Source organism: Pteronotus mesoamericanus, unplaced genomic scaffold, assembly GCF_021234165.1.
Source record: "Pteronotus mesoamericanus isolate MK-2021 breed Mesoamerican mustached bat unplaced genomic scaffold, CSHL_Meso_final contig_27, whole genome shotgun sequence".
Classification (NCBI taxonomy): Eukaryota; Metazoa; Chordata; class Mammalia; order Chiroptera; family Mormoopidae; genus Pteronotus; species Pteronotus mesoamericanus.
This window is the reverse complement of record NW_026555115.1, coordinates 9417427-9441725: the sequence shown is the minus strand read 5'-3', so window position 1 is coordinate 9441725 and position 24299 is coordinate 9417427. Positions and strand designations below refer to the sequence as shown.

At 35.7% G+C, this 24299-nt stretch overlaps 1 protein-coding gene across 1 annotated transcript in view; it reads left to right on the top strand.

Annotated features, from left to right (window-relative positions):
* Window positions 1–24299, top strand: part of CLASP1 (cytoplasmic linker associated protein 1) — a 266333-nt gene that overhangs the window by 166159 nt on the left and 75875 nt on the right. The window contains exons 23-30 of the mRNA XM_054575023.1: window positions 901–927; window positions 2875–3042; window positions 9006–9113; window positions 17296–17399; window positions 19230–19253; window positions 20355–20599; window positions 22554–22617; window positions 24081–24149. Coding sequence (XP_054430998.1) covers window positions 901–927; window positions 2875–3042; window positions 9006–9113; window positions 17296–17399; window positions 19230–19253; window positions 20355–20599; window positions 22554–22617; window positions 24081–24149 — 809 coding nt within the window. The remainder of the gene's footprint in view (window positions 1–900; window positions 928–2874; window positions 3043–9005; window positions 9114–17295; window positions 17400–19229; window positions 19254–20354; window positions 20600–22553; window positions 22618–24080; window positions 24150–24299) is intronic.

Here is a 24299-nt window from a genome sequence, read left to right as displayed (position 1 = left end):
GGTCCTCTGTTTAGGAGGTGGTAAAGATTGAAGTTCTGCAGCAGGGTGAGGGTGGTGATAGAGCTTTAATTCTTCGGTTTTACAAAAAACACTGCACCTGCTCTGGCTTATTTAGGGCTACACTTTAAAAACTCTTCAGTTTTACTTTACTCATTAAAGGAGACAATATCAACAAATTATCAAGCCTGGATCTTGAATTTATGCATAGGAATTAAATATTTTTTTAAAAAAATATTTTAGTAGAAAATAGCATATTTATATATTTTACAAATGTAGATATACTAGCATTTAGAGTTCTGGTTTAATAGTAAGTAGGTTTTATTAATATTCGATTTAGGGCCCTTAACAGTTGACATATTTTGAATATTTGAAAACTTAAATACTTGAGTCTTTAAATACTTGAGGATTAATATGTAAATATTTGAGGATTTGGCATAAGACACTCAGGTGAAACTAGTTAATAGCAGCTCCTTTTAATTCACTTATGTTTATTGAGCGCTTCTGATATAGTGAGCCCTGTTTCAGATAATACTGATACACAGATTAGCAACACAGTCACTTCTCTCAGGTTGCTAGGAGCTAGAGAGCAGATGTACTCACAGAGGGTAAGACACTTGTCTTACTCTTCTCTGCATCCCCTGCACCAAGCACTGTACCTGGCCCACTGTAGGTTTGTAAGTGTTTCATGTACAGATGGGAAATAAATGCTAAATACTGTGACATATAAAATAAACATGAGTACAAAAATAGACTAGGTGGAACAAGACCTAGAGAAAATAGCTATTTTGCTAATAATGTGTTTGTGAACAAAGACATGTTGTGTTTGCATGCTGACCTTCTGTATTGTATTGTCTTCTAATCCACTTTTTGCCTGTTCTTTGGTCTGCTTTCATAATCAAGGATCCAGATCTGCTAATCCTGCTGGTGGTAAGCCATTTCTCTTCTTGCTAATTTTTTTTTTGGTCCATTCTCTCTCACCTCATCCATGTCCCTTGCACAATATTACTGGTAGTTTCTTTTTTATGAGCTCAGTTAACCTTCCTGCATTTTCTCTGTATATTCAAATTCTAGAGTTTGAAATGGATTTCTTTTCTCCTTTTATGTAGCTTAATAGTTTATTTGTATGCTCAAATTCTATGGAAAAATTAGTAGTAGATCATGAGGTGGGTTTTTCATGATAATGAGTACTGGCGATTTTTACAATGAATCTCACTTTAAATTATAGTTAAATCATTATAAAGTACTAATTTTTGTGAGTAGGCACTTTAGTGATTCATGTGAATGATGGGTATGTGGTGTGTGTTTTTAATTCCAGTTGTGTTATTTCAAAGGTTTCTACCTTTGGCTCATCCTTATTCTGGTAAATAATAATGTGCATTTTATGTTTTAGAATTTTATTGCCTTCTGACTTAAGTAGATTATCTAAGTAAATGACTGCCATTTGAGTGTGTTGGTATGATCCTTAAAATTTTGCTGTTTTCTCTAATTTTGTCCCACAAGAATTGGTTATTTACTTAGGTATGTAGCCACTTAGACATAATAAAAACTACTAACCATATCATTTGTTTTTAATTTCTGATTTGTTGCATACTCTCAGGGAATGTAGTCTACGTGATGGCTACTTCTGTAGATTTTTTTTAAAAAAGATTTTGTTTATGCTTTAGAGCAAGGGGAAGAGAGGGAAACAGAAAAAGAGAGAGAAACAATATGTGAGAGAGAAACATTGATAGGTTGCCCCTGGCACACCCCCAACCAGGGACCTGGCCCACAACCGAGGAATGTGCCCTGACTGGGAATGGAACTGGCAACGTTTCGATTTGCTGAACAACACCCAGCACACTGAACCACACTAGTCAGGGCTACTTTTGTAAATTTTTGAGATTCCCTTTAAGGCTTAGTATAAATTTAGTTTTTGTAACACGTGTGGAACAACCAAAAGGATGTGTATTCTCTTTGTTGAGTTACACATGTATATGTCGGAGGTGTGTTTATATATATCTATATGATTTTGACTGTTTGCTCTGTCAATTTCTGAGAGGTATAATAGTCTTTCAGTAGCTGTGAGTCTTTCTGAGAGGTAATTAATATAACCTTTTCAATTTCTTCCTGTAATTTTAGTCTCATGTTATATTTCAAATCTATGTTATTTGGAGCATAAAGGTTTGTGATTATATCTTCATGGAGAAATCTCTTTTTCATTATGAAATGCCCTTTGTTTTATTTTAATGCTGTGTTTTATTCTATTTTGTTGTATTAGGTATGTAGTCTGTCTCTTATAAACAACATACAATTGAATTTAATTTTATTTTTTTACACCACTCCAAAAATCTTTGTCTTTTTAATAGACGTTTTTAATCTAGCCACATGAGGTTTGAGCTTATTTGTACCATTTCATTTTGAAATTTTTATTTACCACGTTTCTAGTTATTCCTTCCTCCTCCTTTCCTTTCTTCCATTTGTTAGATTAATGGAGTTTTCTTGGATCCATTTTTGACCACTAATATTTAAGAAATTTCTGTTATGTTTATATTTCTACTCTCTCAGTAGTTATACTTAAAAGTTTTGATGTGTCAACTCTGAGAGGAAAAAAAATAATAATCACTTGTGGTTATTTCTAGACATATGCTATGGAACAGGGAGGCTGTTTGTACTCAGCCTGCTCTTTTGAAAAAATTTTTAGGTACTCTTGTATAAATACTCTTTTATGACAATTTGATGTTCTTTTATGCTCCTACATTTTTAAAAAATTAGTATAAACACCAACTACAACTTATTTTTGATCCAAATTGTTATATGTAAACTCGTTTCTGAAATTGCTGTAATTTATTCCCTGGTTATATCCATTATTCAGTTTTGTTTTTGCTTCATTTTTAGCTGGCAGCCGGTCAAGTTCCCCAGGGAAATTGTTGGGAAGTGGTTACAGTGGCCTTTCTGGGGGCTCCTCAAGAGGCCCACCTGTGACACCCTCTTCAGAAAAACGAAGCAAGATTCCCAGGAGTCAGGGATGTAGCCGAGAAACAAGTCCAAACCGAATAGGATTAGGTAAGGATTCTCTAAGACCTTGGAACACTATTTCTAACTTGGTCAGAATTTTTATTATAATCTAATGACTTTATCTAATCCAGGAAATAGAGATCTGTTTTTGAACTGAGGATATCATTTTTCCTGTGTTAAAAAGACATTTTGATTTGTGCTTTTTATAGATTATGTATGTTCAGGTTTCAGTTATAACTGTAAAAAGGTATGGGGCTTACTCTTCAAATTGATGAGAGAGAATTGTATCATGGTGGGCTTTTGTGTTTTAGAGTCATTTTGCAAAATACTACAATTGGGGGAACAGGCAGAATTTTTTACTTTCTAATTAGAAGCAATTTTTGCTCTTCATTTTTCTTTCACTGAATAGCACTAAGTAGCTATTAATCTATATAAATTTTCAAAAGCAATGTATAGGGTACACATTTTAATTCTGATTTCCTCTAACCTGATTGGTGAAACTTACAGTCAAAGAATATGTATATGTACTTAATTTTGATACAATATTGTTCAAACATAAAAACTAGAAATAGGTGGAAACTATATAATAGTTTTGTGTTTTAGTATTAAGTTTTATTTTAATAATATGCAGAATTACTCTCAGTAGCTTAAAGACCTTTTACCTCTATTAAAATGCAATTTGTACAGTACCTTTTTAATATAAGAGGTGGAAGTCTCTTGCAACATATTATGAAAAACCTATGTTCATACTCATATTTTTACCTCCTTTCTAAGGGTAAAAAATTATTAATGTGAAATCAGGGTACTGTAGTCTTATTGGCTTTTGTTTCTCATTTATTCATTTATTTTCCTCAACTTTTACTTGAATGTTTACTGTGAAGTGCTGTGTACCTTGTTAGACTTAAGGATTGAAGATAAGTGAAATAGATGGAGCTTCTGACTTCAAAGAGCTTGCAGCCTTAGAGGTGAAAATGTATAGAGTATGACAAATACTATGACTTGGTGCTTTGGAGCCCTTCTGCTGGATCCCAGTGAGGGTGGGAGTCCTCAGAATCCCATAATACTTGGCATACCAACTGCACCAAGATGTCTGAGTGAGTTTCTTTTCAGTCACAGTTTTACTTGAAAGCAAGAATTGTCCAAGAAAAGGAGTGTTTTTGGGTCCTTGTCTGCCCCAATTCTCCCAGATTTCCTACTTGGAAGGGCTCCCCAGAATAGGTTGTGTTTTGAAGAAGTGTAAGGTAAGTTTAGGCAGGGTGGGAAGGTGAGGAGAATGGTGCCCTAGGACAGAGAGAAGCATGTGCACAAGCAGTCAGCTAAGAGGAAGTATAGTGCATTCTGGCCACCACAGGTAATTCATGTGGTTACAGCAAAGGAAGTTCTTCAGGTTGGGGTGGGAGGTGAGGGTTGGGGTGGTAGGGTCCAGCTCCTGAAAGTTCTTGAAGGCTGCCTCAGCTGTGAGAAGGCACAGGCAGATATATATACACACACACACACACACACACACACGTATATATATACATATATACACACACATATACATATATATACATACATATACATATATATATATGAAAAAGAATACACAGGATTTGGTTTGACTAATAACATTTCCAAAGCAAGTGAGAAATGTAACCAAGCAGTGGTTTTGTTAATTCTAAATAATGCCAACTTTTTTGGCACTTTTTATTGTAGCCTGCTCCCTGAGGTGACAGGTTATTTGGATCCAGTAATAGCGAATAATATGGTTACAACCAGAGAAAATAGTCATGGCTGGAATATCTAAATTTCAGACTTGATACTATAACATATGAGTGTTTGGATCTGGTTATGTTTTGAAAATGGACTTGAATTCATATCTGGCTGGGAGGTTTATACTGTCCTTTTTCCATAGTTAATTTAGTTCATAGAATGTCTCTTGGCAATTCAGATTTGGTTTCATACTTTTAAATTTTGGGGGAGGGGGATTTATTTTTTTATTTATTAAAGATACCATTTTTATCTTCAAATTGGAAAATAAATCAACTTTAGTTATCTACCGTAATTCTAAAGCCTGATATTCCATGGTCCTAACTATGAAGTTTTTGTTGTGAACAGTTGAAAAGACCACATTTAATAAACTTTTAAAAGAGGTACTATGAAACATCATCATCCATCAATTAGAATGAATAGGAGTCTGTTCCCTTCCAAAGAGTTCTTAGTTTGAAACACTATTTTGAAGAAAGGTATCTCCTTGATGCTAATTATGGGGATTAGTTATATGTCAAGTTTTGAGGTCATACACATATTCTGATACAAGAAGTTATCTTACTTAAATTTCTGCACATTGTGAGAATGCACATATACACAACAGATATAAAGACATGTATATGAATAAAGTATGTCTTCCCACTTCTGCCTGTGTTAATATTAGAGATTCTATTTTATAGGGTGTCTGATACTAGCATTTTTCAGTAATAGGTTGTATACTTATATTACTATGGTCATTTAGTATATACGGGGTATATGCCTGTTATGTCTAAATACTTGGTTCATTGCATAGCAACTTTGAATATAAATATTCAAAAACAGAGGGGTCATCTTATAAGAATATTTTATATAATTCCCAAACTAATTAATAGGTTTAATTATAGCTAAACTAGGCTTTAGAAATTGCACTGAGAATTAATGTCAGTTATCTATAAATTATGTTTGATTCAGTTACACTGTTTTGTTTGAAATAATATTTAAGTAAATTTTTCTCTCTCTGATTAAAAAGAAATGCTTCTTCTTTAGCATTTACTTTAGCAAAACAGGATGTAATTCCTGTAGAATAGCAAAGAAACAAAATAAAACCCTGCTACCCTATTTTTTTTCTTGGCAATTTCTTCAACCAAGTACAAGAATATACTATTTGTGAATTATTTCACTTTTGTGGTTTTTTCTTTCTTTTTTTTTCTTCTTTTTTTTTTTTTTTTACAAATAATAAAATCACATAAATAGCTAATGTTTATAGCAATTATATTTTGGAAGTTTGCTTTTGGTTTTTTCTTTTCCCATTCATCTGTTGAAAAAAGATAAAAAATATTTGACTTTTTACAACTTACATTCTGTGGGTTTGTGTATAAAATGTTTTCAGATTCTCTGGCTTAAAACATTTGAAAGAATTAAAAATTAATAATCAATTTCAGCAGTTAAATTAGATTACTGTGTGGAAGACTAAAACATGATAATATTTAGCCTAGAGAGATATTTTATGTCTTTAACTTCTGGTACTTTTCCTTATTCTTCTTGTACTCCTGTGTAAGTTCTGGTAGGATTCTTACTTAAAAGGCAAAAGTTAAAATACAGTTAGTTAAAATAAAGTCAGGAATACAGTTAAAACACTGCAAAGGTGGAATAAAGTGTCTCTCTAGAAATGAAAACCAATCAATGGTTCCTCAAGGCTTCCCAGAATTTCATGTAAGCATTTCAAGCATTCCCAGCATTTCAAGATTCCAGAGCTACCTAAGAATAAGTTCAAATCATTTCTTCCTCCTCTATTATGCCGTCTCCTCCATATTCTTACAAAGAATGTTCACTTTTGGCTCCCAGTAAAGAGACAAGTTGATTTTGTATATTGTTTTTTGGTTTTGACCACCTAATTAATGATTTTTTAATATACTTATTGTAAATCCTTTTGTAGAATGGTCTCTGGAAGTGGTATTTTAAGTGTTTTAAGTTATTGATCAATTGAACTGTTGATATCACTGCTAGACGTACTTAAGTGAGGTTTGGGGCAACTATATGGGCAGATTTTTACAAAATTGTAGACAATTCTTTTTCCATATGTTACAACAGCCAGTCAGGTGTTTTAGAGAATGAACTTTCTCTGGGTGAAACACTAGGAGGCTAAACCTGATTAAGAATTATGCATATTGTTATTTCGGATCACATCTCTCTATCCCTTTTCATACTCTGTATTGCCTTCACAAAGCAGGGAGAGAACAGAGATTTCCCATTGCTATGGCGTGTATGTTAATTTAAGGAAGGGAGGGGGAGTTGGTAAAATTTCAGAAGTAATCTGGCAAGAACTAGAAGAAAATGCTCAATTAAGCATACACATATGTTAAAAACTACCAGGACTGTTTTTATTACTTTTGATTATTTGTTTTGGAGTAGGCAGTGGAATAGACAATATTTTCATGTATGCCTTTCATCAGGGAACTCGGAACTACTTACCAAATGTACCTTGCCTCACAGTATCTTCTCTTTAAATGGTAACTTTCGTAACCTTCCTAAGTGGAGGCTAAACCAGTGAGTTAGCCTGGCATTGCAGAGGTAATTTTGTAAATTAGATGTGGTATTCATCCTCTAAGGATAAACAGTGTTGCTTTGTAGGTTCTATGCAACTTTCTCATGTATTGGTGGGTTCAGTAGATTCTCCTAGGTTTTTTAAGGGTTTAATTTGGCACCCACTGCTTTTGCCCTCATTGTAGGAACTGTCTAGAATGTTATCAAAATTGCTGATTAAACAGTCACTGCTGCTTTGAGTGGAAACTTGGTGCTCCCATATCACTATGGCAAAATGAAGGAGGATTGAGGAATTACTAGAGAATTCCAAATGCAACTCTGTTTTGACTGTTGCTCAGATTGCATTTCTGTGCTTGATCTTTCGTTGCTTGCCAGCGCAGACCTTAACCACTTACATACCTTTCGGGTCTAATTCAACTCCAGCCCTGGGAAAGGCCACAGTTAGAAGTTGATTGGTTTTTCACTCATGTGTTCTTCTTTATCTCGGAGGGGTTTTTATGACCCTGGTTTATAAGATATTCTTGTTGTGGTTTGACCATACAATTAATATACCTTTGCTCTAAAATAATAGACCACGTTCATTGATTCATTGATGGGAAAACAGCCATGTTTTTACATCTGTGAATCAAATTTATTTTTTCCAAAATTTTTGAAGAAGTTATTTCTACACAGTCCATAATTAATAAATCCTGTCAAGATAAAATATGCATTGTCCCCATCAGCTGTTATATTTATTGGTGGGTACATGCATCAGCATGCCAAGTTGTTTCCCAGTATTTTGCCAGTACCGTATTTCTCTTTTCTCAAATTAAATTGAAATACAAGAGCATCACAGTCTTTTTTCTCAGCTTTTACAATAAGTTCTATTAGACCTTAGGCTATTCATGTGACCGTGTTTTCAGGGTTTTGTACCATGAGAATAATAAAGTTATCCATACATAATCATAATGGGCCATTTTCAGGTCAGTGAAGGGATCATCAGTCCACATACACTGGACTGGTGTAAGGCTGTATAAGTGAAGGCACTCGAGCAGGGACCACAGGCAGATTTTTGGATTCCCATAGAAAAAGCAGGAATTAATGTTGGGACCAGTTAAAAAGGGGGTAGCAATCTCAATTCTTTATATCTGTCAGTTTAGATACTGAAATATGATTGAAGCATCTATACACTTAGTAAAAGTGTGCACGTTCTCTAGCTGTGTCAGTCCTTATGACTTCTCTTTGTAAAGAAGGCCAAGCTGAGAGGTGAGCTCTCTTTTAATTAGGTAAGTTCATTAATTTCAGTGACCAGAACCTTTATTTTGTTTATTAATCCAAATTAAATTATCTTTCTAAGAAACCACTGCACATGAAAATGGCTTTGGTCCTTTATCTTCTTGGGGAGAAGTTCGCTAAAGCCGTAAAAACTGATCATTTCTGAAAGGCTTTTGAGCTTTTCTTTTCTGACGCCAGTTTGATCTTTGGAAGCTTTCTTTTCATTTCTTACATTTAGGTGTTATTTCACCTTCATACCACAATTCACAGCTTTCTGAGTCATTGAGCATAGTTGAGTTTTTATCCAAACCTTCTCCTGTTGGTATGTCAGTCAGTGACCATAGCAGGAGATCATAGCAGGAATAGGTGCTCAGTCGCGGACAATGTCGTGATTACATTAATGGAATGTGACTGACATTTTGTGAGTTTTTCTGCCTTCATTAAACTTGTTCACCTTCTCTGAAACCCCTCATGCTGCACACTAGCACGGAGCAGCCGTATCCCTCGACCCAGCATGAGTCAGGGGTGCAGCCGCGATACCAGCCGTGAGAGCAGCCGAGATACAAGCCCTGCTCGGGGCTTCCCTCCACTGGGTGAGTACATGTAGGCGCTGGCTCTCGGATCAGAGTCCTTTCCCCGCTCCAAATGCTTGCCCCAGATACCGCTAGGTGGAATGACCTGCTTTCCCTCCTCTTACTGTCATTGTGATCCTTTCTTTCTTTTTCTTTCTTTCTTTCTTTCTTTCTTTCTTTCTTTCTTTCTTTCTTTCTTTCTTTCTTTCTTTCTTTCTTTCTTTCTTTCTTTCTTTCCTTCCTTCCTTCCTTCCTTCCTTCCTTCCTTCCTTCCTTCCTTCCTTCCCTCCCTTCCTTTCCTTCCTTCCCTTCCTTTCCTTCCTTTCCTTTCCTTCTTCCTTTCCTTCTTTCTTTCCTTCTTCCTTTCTTCCTTTCTTCCTTCCTTCCTTCCTTCCTTCCTTCCTTTCTTTCCTTCCTTCCTTCTTTTCCTTCCTTTCCTTCCTTTCCTTCCTTTCCTTCCTTTCCTTCCTTTCTTTCTTTCTTCTTCCTTAGTTACCCTTGCTGTCCCCCTCTGCATGCTTGAATTTGGGCCATTTAGAGTTTTTATATATTAGAGGAAAAAAGCATCACTTCACTCCATGCTGTTGTCATTTACAATCACTTGCTGCCAGGCAAGCCAATCTGTGGTGATTTCTAATATAAGGTGTAGCTCAGCCAAAGTTAATTTGCTGCTTAACGGTAGACTTAACAGAGAGTTTATCCTTACTCATTGGATTTCTACAATTTGTGTTTAATTTTACCAGAGGTTAGGCCATAAGTGATTCAATTCAACGAAAGACGAAAAGTAAAATCATGATAATGTTTAGGCTATTAAATGTGTTTAATTTTGGAGTGATGACATTAATTTACAAAGCAGCGTGAATGAAAATACTAGCCATGCTGTTTTTAACTGAATCATTTCCAAGCTTTCTTTAAAGCAATCTAAAAATAGCTTTTTGATAAATTGCTTAGGTATATAGCACAATGCAAAATTTCATGATGTTTATTGTTAATTAGATATTTTCATTCTTCCTGGTCTCAATGGCTATTTAATGTCTGTGACCTCCTGCCATCCCAGGACAAAAAAAAAAATCACAGTACTTGGTTGCCCTAAGGTGGTGTAAGTACCCTACCTCAGATCACAACCAGGTGCCAATTGGGGCTGCTCATTTCCCACCCCACCCTCAGTTTTTCTTATATTCAGAATTTGTATTATAACAGTTTGTAGAATTCAGGAAAAAGAAGACAAAAGGGGAAACATGTATCCATTATAGAATATTTTATTTACCTTTTAAAGTTCTGCGTTTCTCTAATATGGATACATAAACTGCTTTTTTGCATAGTGCAAATTATTAATCCTCAAAGACATCTGTCGACACATACTTCTACATAAAAGAAGTATTTTGTATTCTTCAGTAATTGGCTTAGGTCTTTGGCAAGTAAAGTTCTGTACAACTGTGTATTTTCCGCTTGATAGGCGTAACAGGTGGAAATCATTTTACAACGATTAGGTCTAGGCCTGAAGTTGTCATATGGAACTGTAGAAGGCAGCAGTCTATTATTTTCACTTTGATTATGTAATTGGTCTTTCAAATATAACCATGTCTAAACTATAAGGTTTTAGTAGTTGTTTCTGTTGCCTTCTGATGTCATATACTTCTTCCCAATATCTTTTTTTCCCAGTGTCAGTAATCAAAGTCTAGATACATTCTTTTATGACCCATTGTCCTTTACAAAGTTCTGCAGGCAGAGCAGGTAACAGATGAAAAAGCCTGCTGGATGACTCTCTTGACTTAGTGAGAAGATGGCTTTGTGAGGAATTCTGCCTGATTAATACAAGAACCTAAGTTGGGCAGTTTACCTGGTGCACATCAGCTCTTTCACAGCAATCTGAAGCATTAGATTGGAATCCTCAACAAATCAAGGGTAGCAATGATTTTTTTTTTTTTCTTGAATGAACTAGTGATTTTTCCTTTTAAGTTAAGGCTCTATTTCTTTGCATCCTTCTCACTATTTGACCTTCCAGAAAACTTCTTATATAAGCAAACAATTCAATCTGTTTATTGGCCACTTTGTCTCTTATAAGCAATTCAGTCTTTTTATTTCATACATGTCCTGGTATGTTACTGTTCATAGAAGTAAGCCTTTGTAATTCAGCATGTGGTCTGTGGACCAGGCAACCTGGGCTGCACTTTGGAGGTCCTAATTGAACCCTGAGGAGTTAAATGATCTGTTCTGTTACTCACTTTCTTTGGTAAAGTGGGTCTGCTCTGTGTCTTGGTGAGAACCCAGAATGCTGAAATGCATAATTGTTTCCACCAAGGCAGAAGGTGTATGTGCAGCTATTTCCCCTTCCTGATGAACTCCAGCATCAACACATGTCTTCTTTTGTGGTCAGGGCAATAGTAACATCTTTTCCACTGAATTTTTCTACCATGCCTTTTTCCCCCTCCATAAAAATTTGCTTATGGAACTTTTGTTTCCCCTTATACCTGGCACCATTCTGAGCAGTTGATAGGCATAATCCCTTGTGGTCCCTCTGGGACAGGTATTATCCCTCTGCCTTTTCAAAAATTTGAAAGCACTTTTGATAATGTAGTGTCTTTCATTTGCTCCTCTGAATGTATTACATGCTTTTTGTGAGGACTGTCCAGACTTAGGCAGATAGAAAGTGATCAGTGAAATGGAGATTTCCAGCTTGGGGGTTAGGACCTGGGAATTCAGGGGAATTTACAATGCCCTTCAAGGAATGTGAAGTTTTCAGTTTTTTCTAATTCACTTAAGTAATCATTTTGTGCCCCCTTTATAAATTAGTGAATTTGTGTGTTGAGTCCCCTTTGTATCAATTCATATGACCAGCCTTCACTTTCAAAAAAGGGCGGGTGTGTGTGTGTGAAAGTAATTATGTTTCGGTGAATATATATTGGTTTTAAGTTTGCGTTTTTATTACAGCGTTGTTTTGGGCCATTTTAATAGTATGAATATATATGTGTATATGGTTACAGTGATAGGTTTTAAGTGAAATTCAGGGCCTGACGACTTGTAAATAAGTCTTTGATGTAAATGGGTTCACCTTGGATTTCATTGTCGGATATTTACTGAGAATGTGACAAAGGACTCATTACATGACATATTACAATAGAATATTCTGCTGAAATAGAACCAAAGGACAATTTTATAAGAAACCTTTAGATCATGTATTCCTTAAAAGCTATTTTTTGTTTTCAGTTATCAAGCGGTACTGATATGCTTATATAATAAAATGACTACTCTGTTTCAGTCTTACAAAATATTTTGCCAACTTCCTTATTTGAGTAAAGCAATTTTTATAATATATGTTTTAGAGAATGCTGATTTATTTTTGTACTTCTTGATGAATTAGGAATTTTTTAATTTTCTTTTTACAAGCTGGTAAAGGTCTGTCCTTATTGACCAGGTAGCCTTTGCTGTTTAATACCACATATACTACAAATATGTGCATTCCATAAAGTGACATGATCTTAAATAAATATAATTATATCGAAGAGGTTTTGATACTTTATGACTGTGTGAATGTTAAAATGTACAGGATACTTACCTGTAGCAGTGTGTGTGGGAAGTAGCACTGTTTAGTATACTTTGTTAAACCTATGAATTTTCTGTGGTGCAGTCATCATATTCTTTTGAGATTAATGAATAAAAACATATCTTGCTTTTGTTTTTGTTTTTCCTGAGGTAAAGAAAAGCCATATATTGTGTGGCACTCTGGTCAATAAATTTATGGTTCGAATCAAATCTGTATTACATAGTTATTTCTGAATGTTATTCTCTCCACATGAGGATGGCATTTAGCATACATTTCCTCAGATTGATGAGTTACTATGCTTATTATGAATACTTGCTAATAAAACAATATTTCATGTCTAAATGTAAGGTGGGATTTACTTTTACCTGTTAACTGCCACCACGGGCATCACTACGACAACTATTAACTCACTGTTTATTCTGTGCCTGGCATTGTGTTTAGTGCTTTCTGTATGATCTCTTTTAATTCTCTTAACACCCTAGAGGTAGGTACCATTATTAGCACCACGTTACAAATGAGGAAACTGAGACACAGAATTACTTTGCTATAGGTTTTACAACTTGGTGATCAAACCAGGATTTACTCTCAGTTGTACTACAGAGCCAGTGCTCATAATCATAGTACTGCAAATGCCCCTCCAAGGAAGGCCATTAAACTGAATACTATATTTTCAATAATTAAAAAGTAAATTCAGCCCTGGCTGGGTAGCTCAGTTGGTTAGATCATCCTGATACGAAAAGGTTGCAGGTTCAATCCCCAGTTAGGGCACATACAAGAATCAACTAGTGAATTCATAAATAAGTGAGACAACAAAAGCGATGTCTGTCTGTTTCTCTCTCTCCCCTTCCCTTCCCCCCTCACTAGTATCAGTAAATTTTTAAAAATTTAAAAAGTAAATTCATTAATTAGGATATTTATGCAATAGAACAAACATTTTGACCAAGGAAAATGGAATTCCAGTTGTTGAGCCCCCTTGTGATTTCATTCTGTTTCTGTTCAAATAACATTATGAACTTCTATGCTTTTGTTTTTGGTGCATGGTTGTATATGCATCACATACTGATGAGACATCTTGTGGGCTGAGTTAATCCATTTCTACTGCTGTTCTACACCGGGATTTAGACGGTGCTCTGTGGCTCCTGATGTTCTTCATGTTGCATATTTTCATAATGGCTGACAGAGGCTTCATGGCGTGCACATCAACCTGGAGTCTGAATTAGTTGATGCATAAGGAACACTTTAAAGAGTGCCTTTGTTGTGCCTGTGTGTTTAATAGCCATGTGAGAGCCAGCAGGCTGCCATGGAATTTGGGGATTGGCACTTGCTATCCATTCATATCTAGCACCACTTCTTTTCATGAGGAAACGTGGCCTGTTGGTAGCAGTCCCTGCATTTCCTTTGGACTGTGGCATTTTCTGTCTTGGGTACTTCTGTGTTAATCCTTTGGGTGTTGCCGTTCCTTTTACCTGCAGCCTCTCGACGTCATTCCAGGTCCACTAGTGCTCTCTCCACTGCTGAATCTGTTGGGCAGTCAGGTGAACAAGTGCTAACTGCATGACTTGGCTTCTTCATATGTTCTAGTTTCACACTCATTTTAACATTTGTTTTCATCATTGTTGGCTAGCACTTGGCATGTATGCACCTCATCCCCCCCCGCCCACGTGCTTTTATTTTTTTAAGTTGTTGAATGTTTATGATTCTGTTAATAGGCTGTAGATGCTTTATAGCCTGTTTGACATTATTTCTCCAGTGTTTGTATTTATGTTAAAACAAAACAAAGCAAAAAAAAATGGGGACGCACCTTACCCTCCTTTTGCTCCCTCCCCCAGGAAAACAACCCAAACTCTAGGTATCAGAAGGAGGGAATAGGGTATGAATATCATCTAGTAGACTCTTTCATCTCCAAAGTCTTTGCTCCCAAGAAAGTGGTGGTTATTAATGTTAGTTATTAGTGTCAGAATCTAATTATTTGGAGGTACTGTTTAGTTATCAAATTATGTCGTACATAATTTTATATGTATAAAAATAAATGGATTGTCGATCAGAATTCAGATAATATAGTCAGGCTGGTGGAGCTTTTGCAGCCTTTGGACCCCAAGTTTTCCATCTCAGCCCTATTCTGGCAATACCAAAATTTTACTGGTTAGCCATTGGGGCAAAAGCAAGCATCCAATAATATTACAATTTTCCAGATTTAACTGGCATCATTTTGATATGCTAACAATCCTAAATGACTACAGAATTGAGTAAAGCACAGTCTATTAAATCACAGGTGAAAACTGTGACCAACTTATTAAGTTAGATGTTTTCTGTCTTCTTTCTCTAAGTGAAGCCAGCTATGCATTTTTTAAATATGTGCTCTGATTAGCACATTTCCCTGAAGGTTATGGGCCAGACTGAGGGTACAGTCATATGTATCCATCTCTGGGAAAATGGAGCTTCATAAAAGTATCAGAGCAGTGAGAATGTAGAACAGATTTTGCTGTTGTTAAACCAGAAGACTTACAATTTTACTTAGATCCAGACATTTCCCCTCAAGATTTGGAATTCAAATTATCTGTGATATATATAGAAGGATCTGCAGTCACAATTTATGACAAAGCTGTGTACATCTGGGAAGCACAGAATGATTGCATTGTTTTTAGAGTTTTAATTTTGTATGTGAAAAATCAGTTTTATCCCTGGAGCAAGAATTGCTGGCATGAGATCGATTTTCTTTTTTTTTAAATTTTTTATAGACTTTAAGTTCATGCTGGGTAATTTTTAAATGGCTTTTAACTGAATTACTTCCATTCTGTTACTCATAAATCCCTTACTATCTACCCTTTTTTAATGGGGAAAAAAAAAGATGAACAAAGATCATTTATGAAACTATGTGCACAATAAATCTCAAATTTTACCTTTCATATTTCAACTGGTAATTTATATCTATAGAGATACATAGATATAACTGTTCTGTGGTTTCTATTTAGTTTTTATGGCACATTAAATTGCCTTAAATGACTAAAAATAACATTCAATATGAACAGCAAGTGCATTAAAAAAGGGGATAGTATAACATACAATTTTTGTTTCTTTATAAAAATTCATGACTGTATAACTTTTTAGCAGTGTTTACATTTTTTTCCTTTCTGTGGCAATGGAAGATGTAATGTTTTGAAACTGACATTTTTAAAAAGCTAAATAACATTTGACTTTTGAAGTTCACCAGTTTTGTAGGTGAACTTCACATCTAAAAATGTTACACATCTAAAAATCTTATATATATATAATTTTATAGGAAAGATCAATTCATGTAAAACATACTAGTCTTTTTTTTTTAATGCTTCATGTGGCTAATAACAGACATTTTCATTATGCAGTGTCTTTCTTGTTAATAAAAAACTTTTTTATCTTAACACTTTTTCCAAAGGTTTTTTGTATCTTAGCATTTTAAATAAGAAAGTTTTACCAGTAGATAGTGTGATACACTTGTGAATATACTTTACACTGACTTTCTCCTATTATAGTTCAAATCTCAGTGCTTCTTAAGGAAGGCTAGTCAACTGATTTAAAGGGACTTTTAAAAGTTACTTCTCCTTGTCCATGATCATTAGCAACCTTAGCATAGTTGTTTGAACTGAAAACTTGTTTTAAATTCTTTGAATTCTATCCATTTTTTCTACATGTATAAAGACTATCATTTAAAAATTCTTGAGGGACTCAGGAAAAATGTATATAATATCATCTGAATTATTAATGTTTTACAGTTAAGATGCTAGCTTTTTGTGGTGATGATTAAAGAATTTTAGTAAACTGATTTTTAAATAACCTTTGGTGACACAGGATTTATGATGAACATATGCCTAAAATTAATTGAGCTTAATAATAGTTAAACAAAAGTGACACTAAAGAAAACTTGCACAGAAATCGAGTACATTTGTTTCAAATTTTAACATTATTGCATATTGCATTAGAACTCATTTGTTAAACCTTGAAGCTTTCTAATTAATTTCACCAAACCTCAGGCCACTTTCCTTTAGAGCAGTGATTTTAAACCATTTCCATCTCATGGCACACATAAACTAATTACTGAAATTCTGCAGCATAACAAAAAATACATTTCTTTGCTGATCTGACCAAGAGAAAATAGGTATAATTTCGATTAATTCACACCAGACTGCTATTGTTGTGTTGACTGTTGCCTTTTTTTTTTTTTAATTTGACAATCTAAGGGAAAAGGAGGTCAGTGCTCCTGACTAAATAGTTAGGTATTCCATGTTTTAAAAATTCTTGCAGCACACCAGTGTGCCTCTTGTGGCATACTGGTTGAAAATCACTGCTCTAGAGGGAATGCTAAATAGATTAAAAGACTGAACTCCTAGCTCAAGTCCCTTCTATAAGTTACTTTCTCTCCCATGTCTCAGTACTTTTCAATAAATAAAATATCATTAAAGAGCCATTTAAATTGTCAGGATGTTTTGTGGCACAGTGGTATTAAGTGTGAACAATCTATTTTCTGCCACTGGTAAGCAACTATAGTTAAAACTACAAGTGTAGTTAAAATTGGCTAGAGCTTTTTCAGTACCTCTGTTTGTAGGTGGGAAGAGATGGGAACCCTGCAAAGAATTGAGAAGATGTGAATTAAAGTAACATATTTTGCTTTTGTTTTTTAAATAGACCGGTTTGGCCTTGGTCAGGCAGGAAGAATACCTGGTTCTGTAAATGCCATGCGTGTTTTAAGCACAAGTACAGATCTTGAAGCTGCTGTTGCTGATGCTTTGGTAAGAGTCACGATGTGTGTAGAGTCTGAATTACTCATCCTCGTTATTCTCTGGCTTAACAGAAAATTGCCTCCAAATCAGGTTACTGAATCATCTTTGATACTCTTCAAAATTATGTAAATATAGGGTAAATTTATATTACTGTTTCCTCTTAAAATTTTATCTCTGTACATAAGTGAAAATTGGCCTTACAAAAATGATTAGCATCAAGTAATTCTTCAGTGTTCCTCAGTATCAAGGAAATTTTGATGACATTGAGTTTCTCTGATGTCATTGGGTGTCTTTTTTTCATTCCCCCCTCCCCCAGCATCATCTTTTTCTCATTCTGTTTCTTCTATTGCTTTATAAGCTTTGATGGCATAACCTAAACAAATCATTATAATAGGTATTAGGCTTTGTGATTTAAAAATCTCCATTTATTCCATTACCTCAGTAGTTCCATATGTTTTTGTTATTTTTTTTAATGAGTTCATAAGTCAATATTTAAGGAAACTTTTCCCAAATTTAAGATTAATTCCTTGACGATATGAAGCACTGGTGGAATGTTTTTGCATCATTATAATGTATCATCTAAAAAAACAATACAGAGTCATTAGAGGTCCTTACTTTATGGTTATATCAAAAAATTCTTTAGTGGAATCTGCTTGTGGTCAAATTGCATTTTAGATACATTTTAGCTAGTAGGAGCACAGCCTCTTGCATGTTTTGATTTGTGTACTCACCATTTAAATTAGGTGTTCTTTAGAACCAATAATATCTGGCTGTGCTTGTGCTGTTTAAAGATTTCTTCTCTTCTAAGGAAATAGCCTGCTCTCAGACCCTGAAGTTTTAAATTTCAGCCATGTTTTGTGTGATCAGAATTTACAGTACAGTGATTCTGACTTTGTCTTTTTCCTGTCTCTCCTCCATTTATTCTCGATCAGTCAGATTCTTTGACAAGCGGCTGTGAGCAAGCAGTTTTCGCTCTCATGATGCTTCCCCTGTAAGCAAGGGCTGCCTGGCCAGTTCTGTTCATCAGCCTGACCCGTAGGATTGCCTTTGTTCTGGCAGATACAGAAGTTGAGGATAATTGCTTTAATCTTGGCTTAAATTTAAGAATCACACACTGGAACAGAATTCATTGAAGCTCTTTTTCCTTCTAAGTTGCAGGTTTAGATTCTGTCTCTTATTTATTCAGAGACCCCAAGAAGTGGAGGTCAGATGGGTGGGAAATGATGGATGTGTTAATTCTTAGTTAAATGGGATTTCCAGTTAAGGCCTGGGTTGGGGAGGAGGAGTTCTGTAAAGAATAGCCTGAGGGATTGTGTACAAAGTTCCAGGAGGCAGAGTGGGACTTGAGAGTCTGAGCCTTGGCTTTCATTGACTTGGGGTTTTTTCTGAGCTCTAGCTCCATTTACACTGCTGTTGCTCTTCCTACTTTTTGTTTAAACTGTTTGGTTTCTCTGATTGCAGAAGAGAAAGCACAAAATGGTACACAATTCTCACCTCGAAGTATAGAAGCCTTGGGGCAGACAGATTGTATCATAGTGATAGACCACAGAATTAATGGTGGCTTTAGAGATATCCCTCAGTGATGTGGGGAGAGGTTTAGCATAGAATTACAGCAGGAATTGGAAGGCCTTATGTGAAGTTTAGGAGGGTTAGGAAATGCCATTGTGAAAGCATTCTTTATTATTATTCACTTGATAATGAATCGCTTGCTAACCTGTATTTTTGGTTTGCTAAGATGTGTTTTGCTGTACACTTTTGTTGCAAGAACAATCCCCTCATATGCTTCTGACATAATTCTCTATGCTTTTTCCCCATCCTTCAATATTTTCCTGCCTACAGCTGTTAGGAGACTCCAGGAGCAAGGTACCAGTGCTTTAACTTTTGTTTTACAACTTTATTTTTTCTGTTGCAAGTATATTTTCTTTAGGAGCTAGTGAAAGCAACAAAAACTATAGTACAATATAGAAATTCTGGTCTGAATTATGATATTGTTGAATCTGGTGGAGCTTTTATTAGTTATGGAGTCAGTCACCTCTCATTTATTTTAGTATTTATTTTGAATGCCAAGCTCTGCGCCTTCTCCCAATAGTGTTTCATTTTATTTATTAACCCTATTTGTGTCTATTCGTATGTTGTTATTTCATGACTGGATATATATTCAACATTTTTCTGATTTTAGGAACCTAGTTTATGTGTACAGTGACCATACTTTGTAGATTGAAAAGGGGGTATTATTAATAATCATGCTGAGACCATAGGCATAAGGTAAAACTAACCTGAGCAATTTGGGATGTAAGTAAAGGCCACATTAGTAGAAAATTATATTTGTACAGTTTAAGCCAGTAACTTTGTTATTGGCTTAAGCTGCATTATTTATGGGTTTAACTTATATTCAGGATGAGAGAAATTGCAGTCTACAGGAAACCTCTTTGTATTGTAAAACTTTTAAGTCCTAAATAAAAGTGGCTAAGAGTTTAGGAATCCTTATACACAGGATAAGTACTCTGCTGCTGACATTTCAGTTTCAGATTTTAAGAAGTGTGAATATTCAAACAAACTTACCCATAGAACATGCTCAAGATATATTACTTGGGGAATGAGGAAACAAAACAGAAAAGTCAGTCAGGAGGCTTTCTGAAGTGACATAGCCGGTCAGTGGTGGCAGCAGGATTCCAACCCAAGTCTGTCTTACTGAAGTCCGCACAGTGTGCTAGAGACCATATTCTTTTCTCTCTGCTACAGGTTGTTCTGCTTATTACTTATTGTATCTACCGGAAGTCTGCGTTTCTGTTTTTATTCCCTAATCTGTAAACACAGGGCAGGTGTGGTGCATCCGCATATTGTGTGTGTGTATCTTTTTACATTTAACTCTTTGTTTTTGTTGGTTTTGTTTGGTATGACTCATGGTCATTTCATCTTTCCATTTCTTCCTCAATTACCCCCATCCCTCATTGGATCTGGCAGAAGAAGCCTGTGAGGAGGAGATATGAGCCGTATGGGATGTATTCTGACGATGATGCCAATAGTGATGCCTCGAGTGTTTGCTCTGAGCGCTCATATGGTTCCAGGAACGGTGGCATTCCCCATTACCTGCGGCAGACTGAGGATGTAGCAGAAGTTCTCAACCACTGTGCTAGTTCAAACTGGTCAGAAAGGAAAGAAGGGCTCCTAGGCCTGCAGAACTTACTGAAGAGCCAAAGAACACTGAGGTAAGGACAAAGACCGAGGTTGTGAGCTAAGTTTGAGACCCATACTATGCTCATTGGTGATAGGGGGTGAGTGGATTCTCTGTCCTTTATGGAGTCCTTACAGAGTTTCAGCACTAAAGGTGCTAAGATGGCTAAGACCTAGTCCTTGCCTTCCAAAGGCTTCAAAATATAGGGCAAATACTCTGTAATCTATTAGATTTATAGCAACATTTGTTTTTCTTAGAGTTCATATGGTGTCTAGTAGTTATTTTCTGAGAAATCTTGGTACAGGTTGCCATTTAGGTGAAAAATAAAATTCTAGAAACTATCACTCTTAATTGATGGGAAAAGAAAAGAAAAGAACTCTGCAGGCCAGTACAGTTCATTACACTTTAGGGTGTGGATAAGATGATAGGCTCAATCTAAAATTTTTTAATACACATATGCATATATATAGCTAAAATATGCATGGTTCAGAGATACTAAAATGGAATACTAATAATAACAGTATTATCCCCAGTATTATTTTTGCATTTTTTTCTTTACAGTCCTGTATTTCATACATTTTCTAACATGAGCTTGTATTACACACATACCTACAAGTATGTTTTTATACCATATTTCATTAAATCTGAGGCACCGTTGATACACCAATATTTTATATCCCTCTAGGAAGAAATGTTGCTAATCAGACCTGACATTACTAATATATCATTGATTGTGACTCTCACAATTACAGAGATATTAGTGGGCTGCTTAGAATCCTTGACTTATGGTATATTTTATTATTCAGATAATTTTTTAAAGATAGGTTATGACACCAATGAGTTCTAAATCAGCTGTTCCCAACCTTTTTGGCACCAGGGACTGGTTTTGTGGAAGACAATTTTTCCATAGACCTGGGGAGTTGGGGGGTGGAGGTGCAGGCGGTTTCAGGATGATTCAAGTGAATTACATTCAAGCTCACCTCCTTCTGTGTGGCCTAGTTCCTAACAGGCCCAGTCCATGGCCCAGAGGTTGGGAACTCCTGTTCTAGATGGGTTCTGTAAAGCTAAGTGAGCATTGACAGATGATCGCTATGCGGTGTGGCTACCAAGTCAGTTTGGCTCTACCGTACTGATTCCAACCTCCTGATTCCACCCCCAAGCCCAATTCCATTCTGTTCATGAAGATCTCTTGAGAAGTTTTGTGAAATGCAGGTAACTTCTAACCTGTAGTGATCTGTTAAAAATCAAAATGCAGATGACTTGTGCGTGATTATTACTTCAGGAATCTGTTTCATTCTGGTGGTCCCAGTTTCTTGAATTTTAGTGTTTACCAAGTACCCATTGAATAACCTCTAGAAATCTATTGGTCTAATCTAGATTGCATTGTGTGTATGAGGGAGAATTACTCCAGCATGATTTAGGGAGAGATGACACTTCTAATCAAGCCTTGAAATGAAAATGGGACTCAATAGTACAGTTAAGAATAAGAAAGGGCAAAGGGGCCCTAAAGTGAAGTGAATATTTGCTTTGCCTAAGGCGCAATTGTAGGTAGGATGTGTTACTTTTTTTAATCCTGACAGCAGCCGGGTATCTCTTACTGTATGTGACTGATGGATATAAAGACATCAGAGTACTTTCTCTGTAGCAGTACTGAAATTAAACTTTAAGTCTGTCTGACCCCTAAATACATGCTTTTCCTCATTTATCTTTTGGCATTGCCATTTCCACATATATGAACTTAGGCACTCTCTAAGGTTTACTTTCCTCATTTTAAATAAGAACAGAATTATTATAGTTTTATATTCCTGTTTAATTTCATCATGAGTTAAATAATAGAAAGGTTTTTGTGTGAAAAAACATTGTTATATAACAATTATATAAAGCTTATGTAGTTGACGTAAATAAAAGGATTTTTAAAAGCAAAGCTATAACTAATTTCAGTGTTGACTTATTAAAGTGCATTTACTTCCATTTTATTTTCTTTTTAGTCGGGTAGAATTGAAAAGATTGTGTGAAATCTTCACACGAATGTTTGCTGACCCACATAGCAAGGTAACTCTGGGAACAATGCCTTATTTACATTCCTCTCTGCATGTCTGTGTGAGCTGTATAACATACTATTAAAGAGTGAGAGTTAATTCCCTATAGTGCACTTAAAACCTCACATATTTAACACTAATTTCAGCAGTAGTTTATGTTATGTCTTTTAAAAATGGAATTCTTGAGAACTCAAATGTCTATGAAACTTAAATTGCATTTCAAGTAAGAGTTATCATGAAGAGAATCAGTTGCTGTCTTTCAGCAAATATCTTTGGGTAGCTCCTATGAGTGAAACAGGGTGCTAGAATGTAACATTGTATTATAATATAGTGCTTTAAAAAAAAAGTTATAATAGTGAAGGAAATAATCAGATTTTACGCGTGTGCGTGCGTGAGTATGTGTTTGCATTCTGGGAAGAATTTTTCTATGTAGGACAAGATAGAAAAAGGGAAGCATTTATGTAGTAGCTTTATTAGAGAACCGGATTAAGTTATTTCTCCAAGTAGGATTTTGCCAGCACCAAGAACTTGCTGGATGGTGGCCACTTAGCTATTGCCTCCACCTCCTTGGGGTCCAGGAGGGGCACTGAGCCGTAGGACTGCCTTTCTGACAGGGGCGTCCCTGCTAAAGGAAAATACCCATGAATAAGGGACAGGGCCCTTCCATGAGCAGTGCTGAGAGAGGGACCCTTTACAAAGGTTTACTTGGAGTCTAGGTTTTAACTAAGTAGTATTGTTTGGGAGGAAGACATTGGAACCTGTTAGATGCTTTTAAAAGAGAAAGAAAATGGATGATATGGGTAAGTTAAAGGGTGGATAAAGGACAGAAACTAAAGTGTAGAAACTGAGAAAACCTAATCGCCATTAGCAAATCTTAACTGCTTTACATGCAGGATTTAACTATCTTTCACTTTAGTTTTCCTAGTAAAAATAATGTGCTGTAAATTTTTCTAGGAGAATGAAACCTGTGATGGTCAGAAAGTCCAGCCTGTTTTCTGTGATATCCCTTCTTTTTCTAGCCTTTCTTCCTCATATCAATTGTCCTTTAAGTGTCAAGCATCTTTCTAATCATTCAGCCTTTATTGAGTACCTATTCTGGGTTAGGGATCCAGAAAGTAACATATGCCCCCTGCCTTTTGAGATGCTCACAGGAGCATAAGAGAATAAATACTGGGGTTCTCCCGCTTTTTTTGGACAGGACTTCTCCTCAAATCAGTCTTGAAGCATGTCTTAAAATTCCTATTATGACCCTGACCCTTACAGCAAGATTAACATTAACAATAGTAGTAAAATCCAAGAAAGGTTGAGTTTAAGGGCCACATAGATAATCAAAGATATAATTATCAAGATTTTTCTCTAAGATAGTGTTAAAAGCACTAAGATTTAAATCGTAAGTATAAGATTCGTAGGATTCATAGTACAAAGGATTAGATGGTTTTGGACATTGATGAAATTTCTGTTACCTGTCACCTCTAGATTGCTGATTCAGAACCAGAATGTGAGGATAAAGAAGGAAATTTGTTTCCATCAGAAGGCTCTTGTACAGTGAGTTTGGAGGTCTCAGTTTAGTCATTATTTACTACCTGCCTTTGGGCTCATTGACTTTTTTCTGAGCTATCTCACAGGCGACCCCTGGTGGTTAATAGTTGCTGTGCTATTTGGTATATGATGGCTGGTAGTCCCAGTAGAGCAACC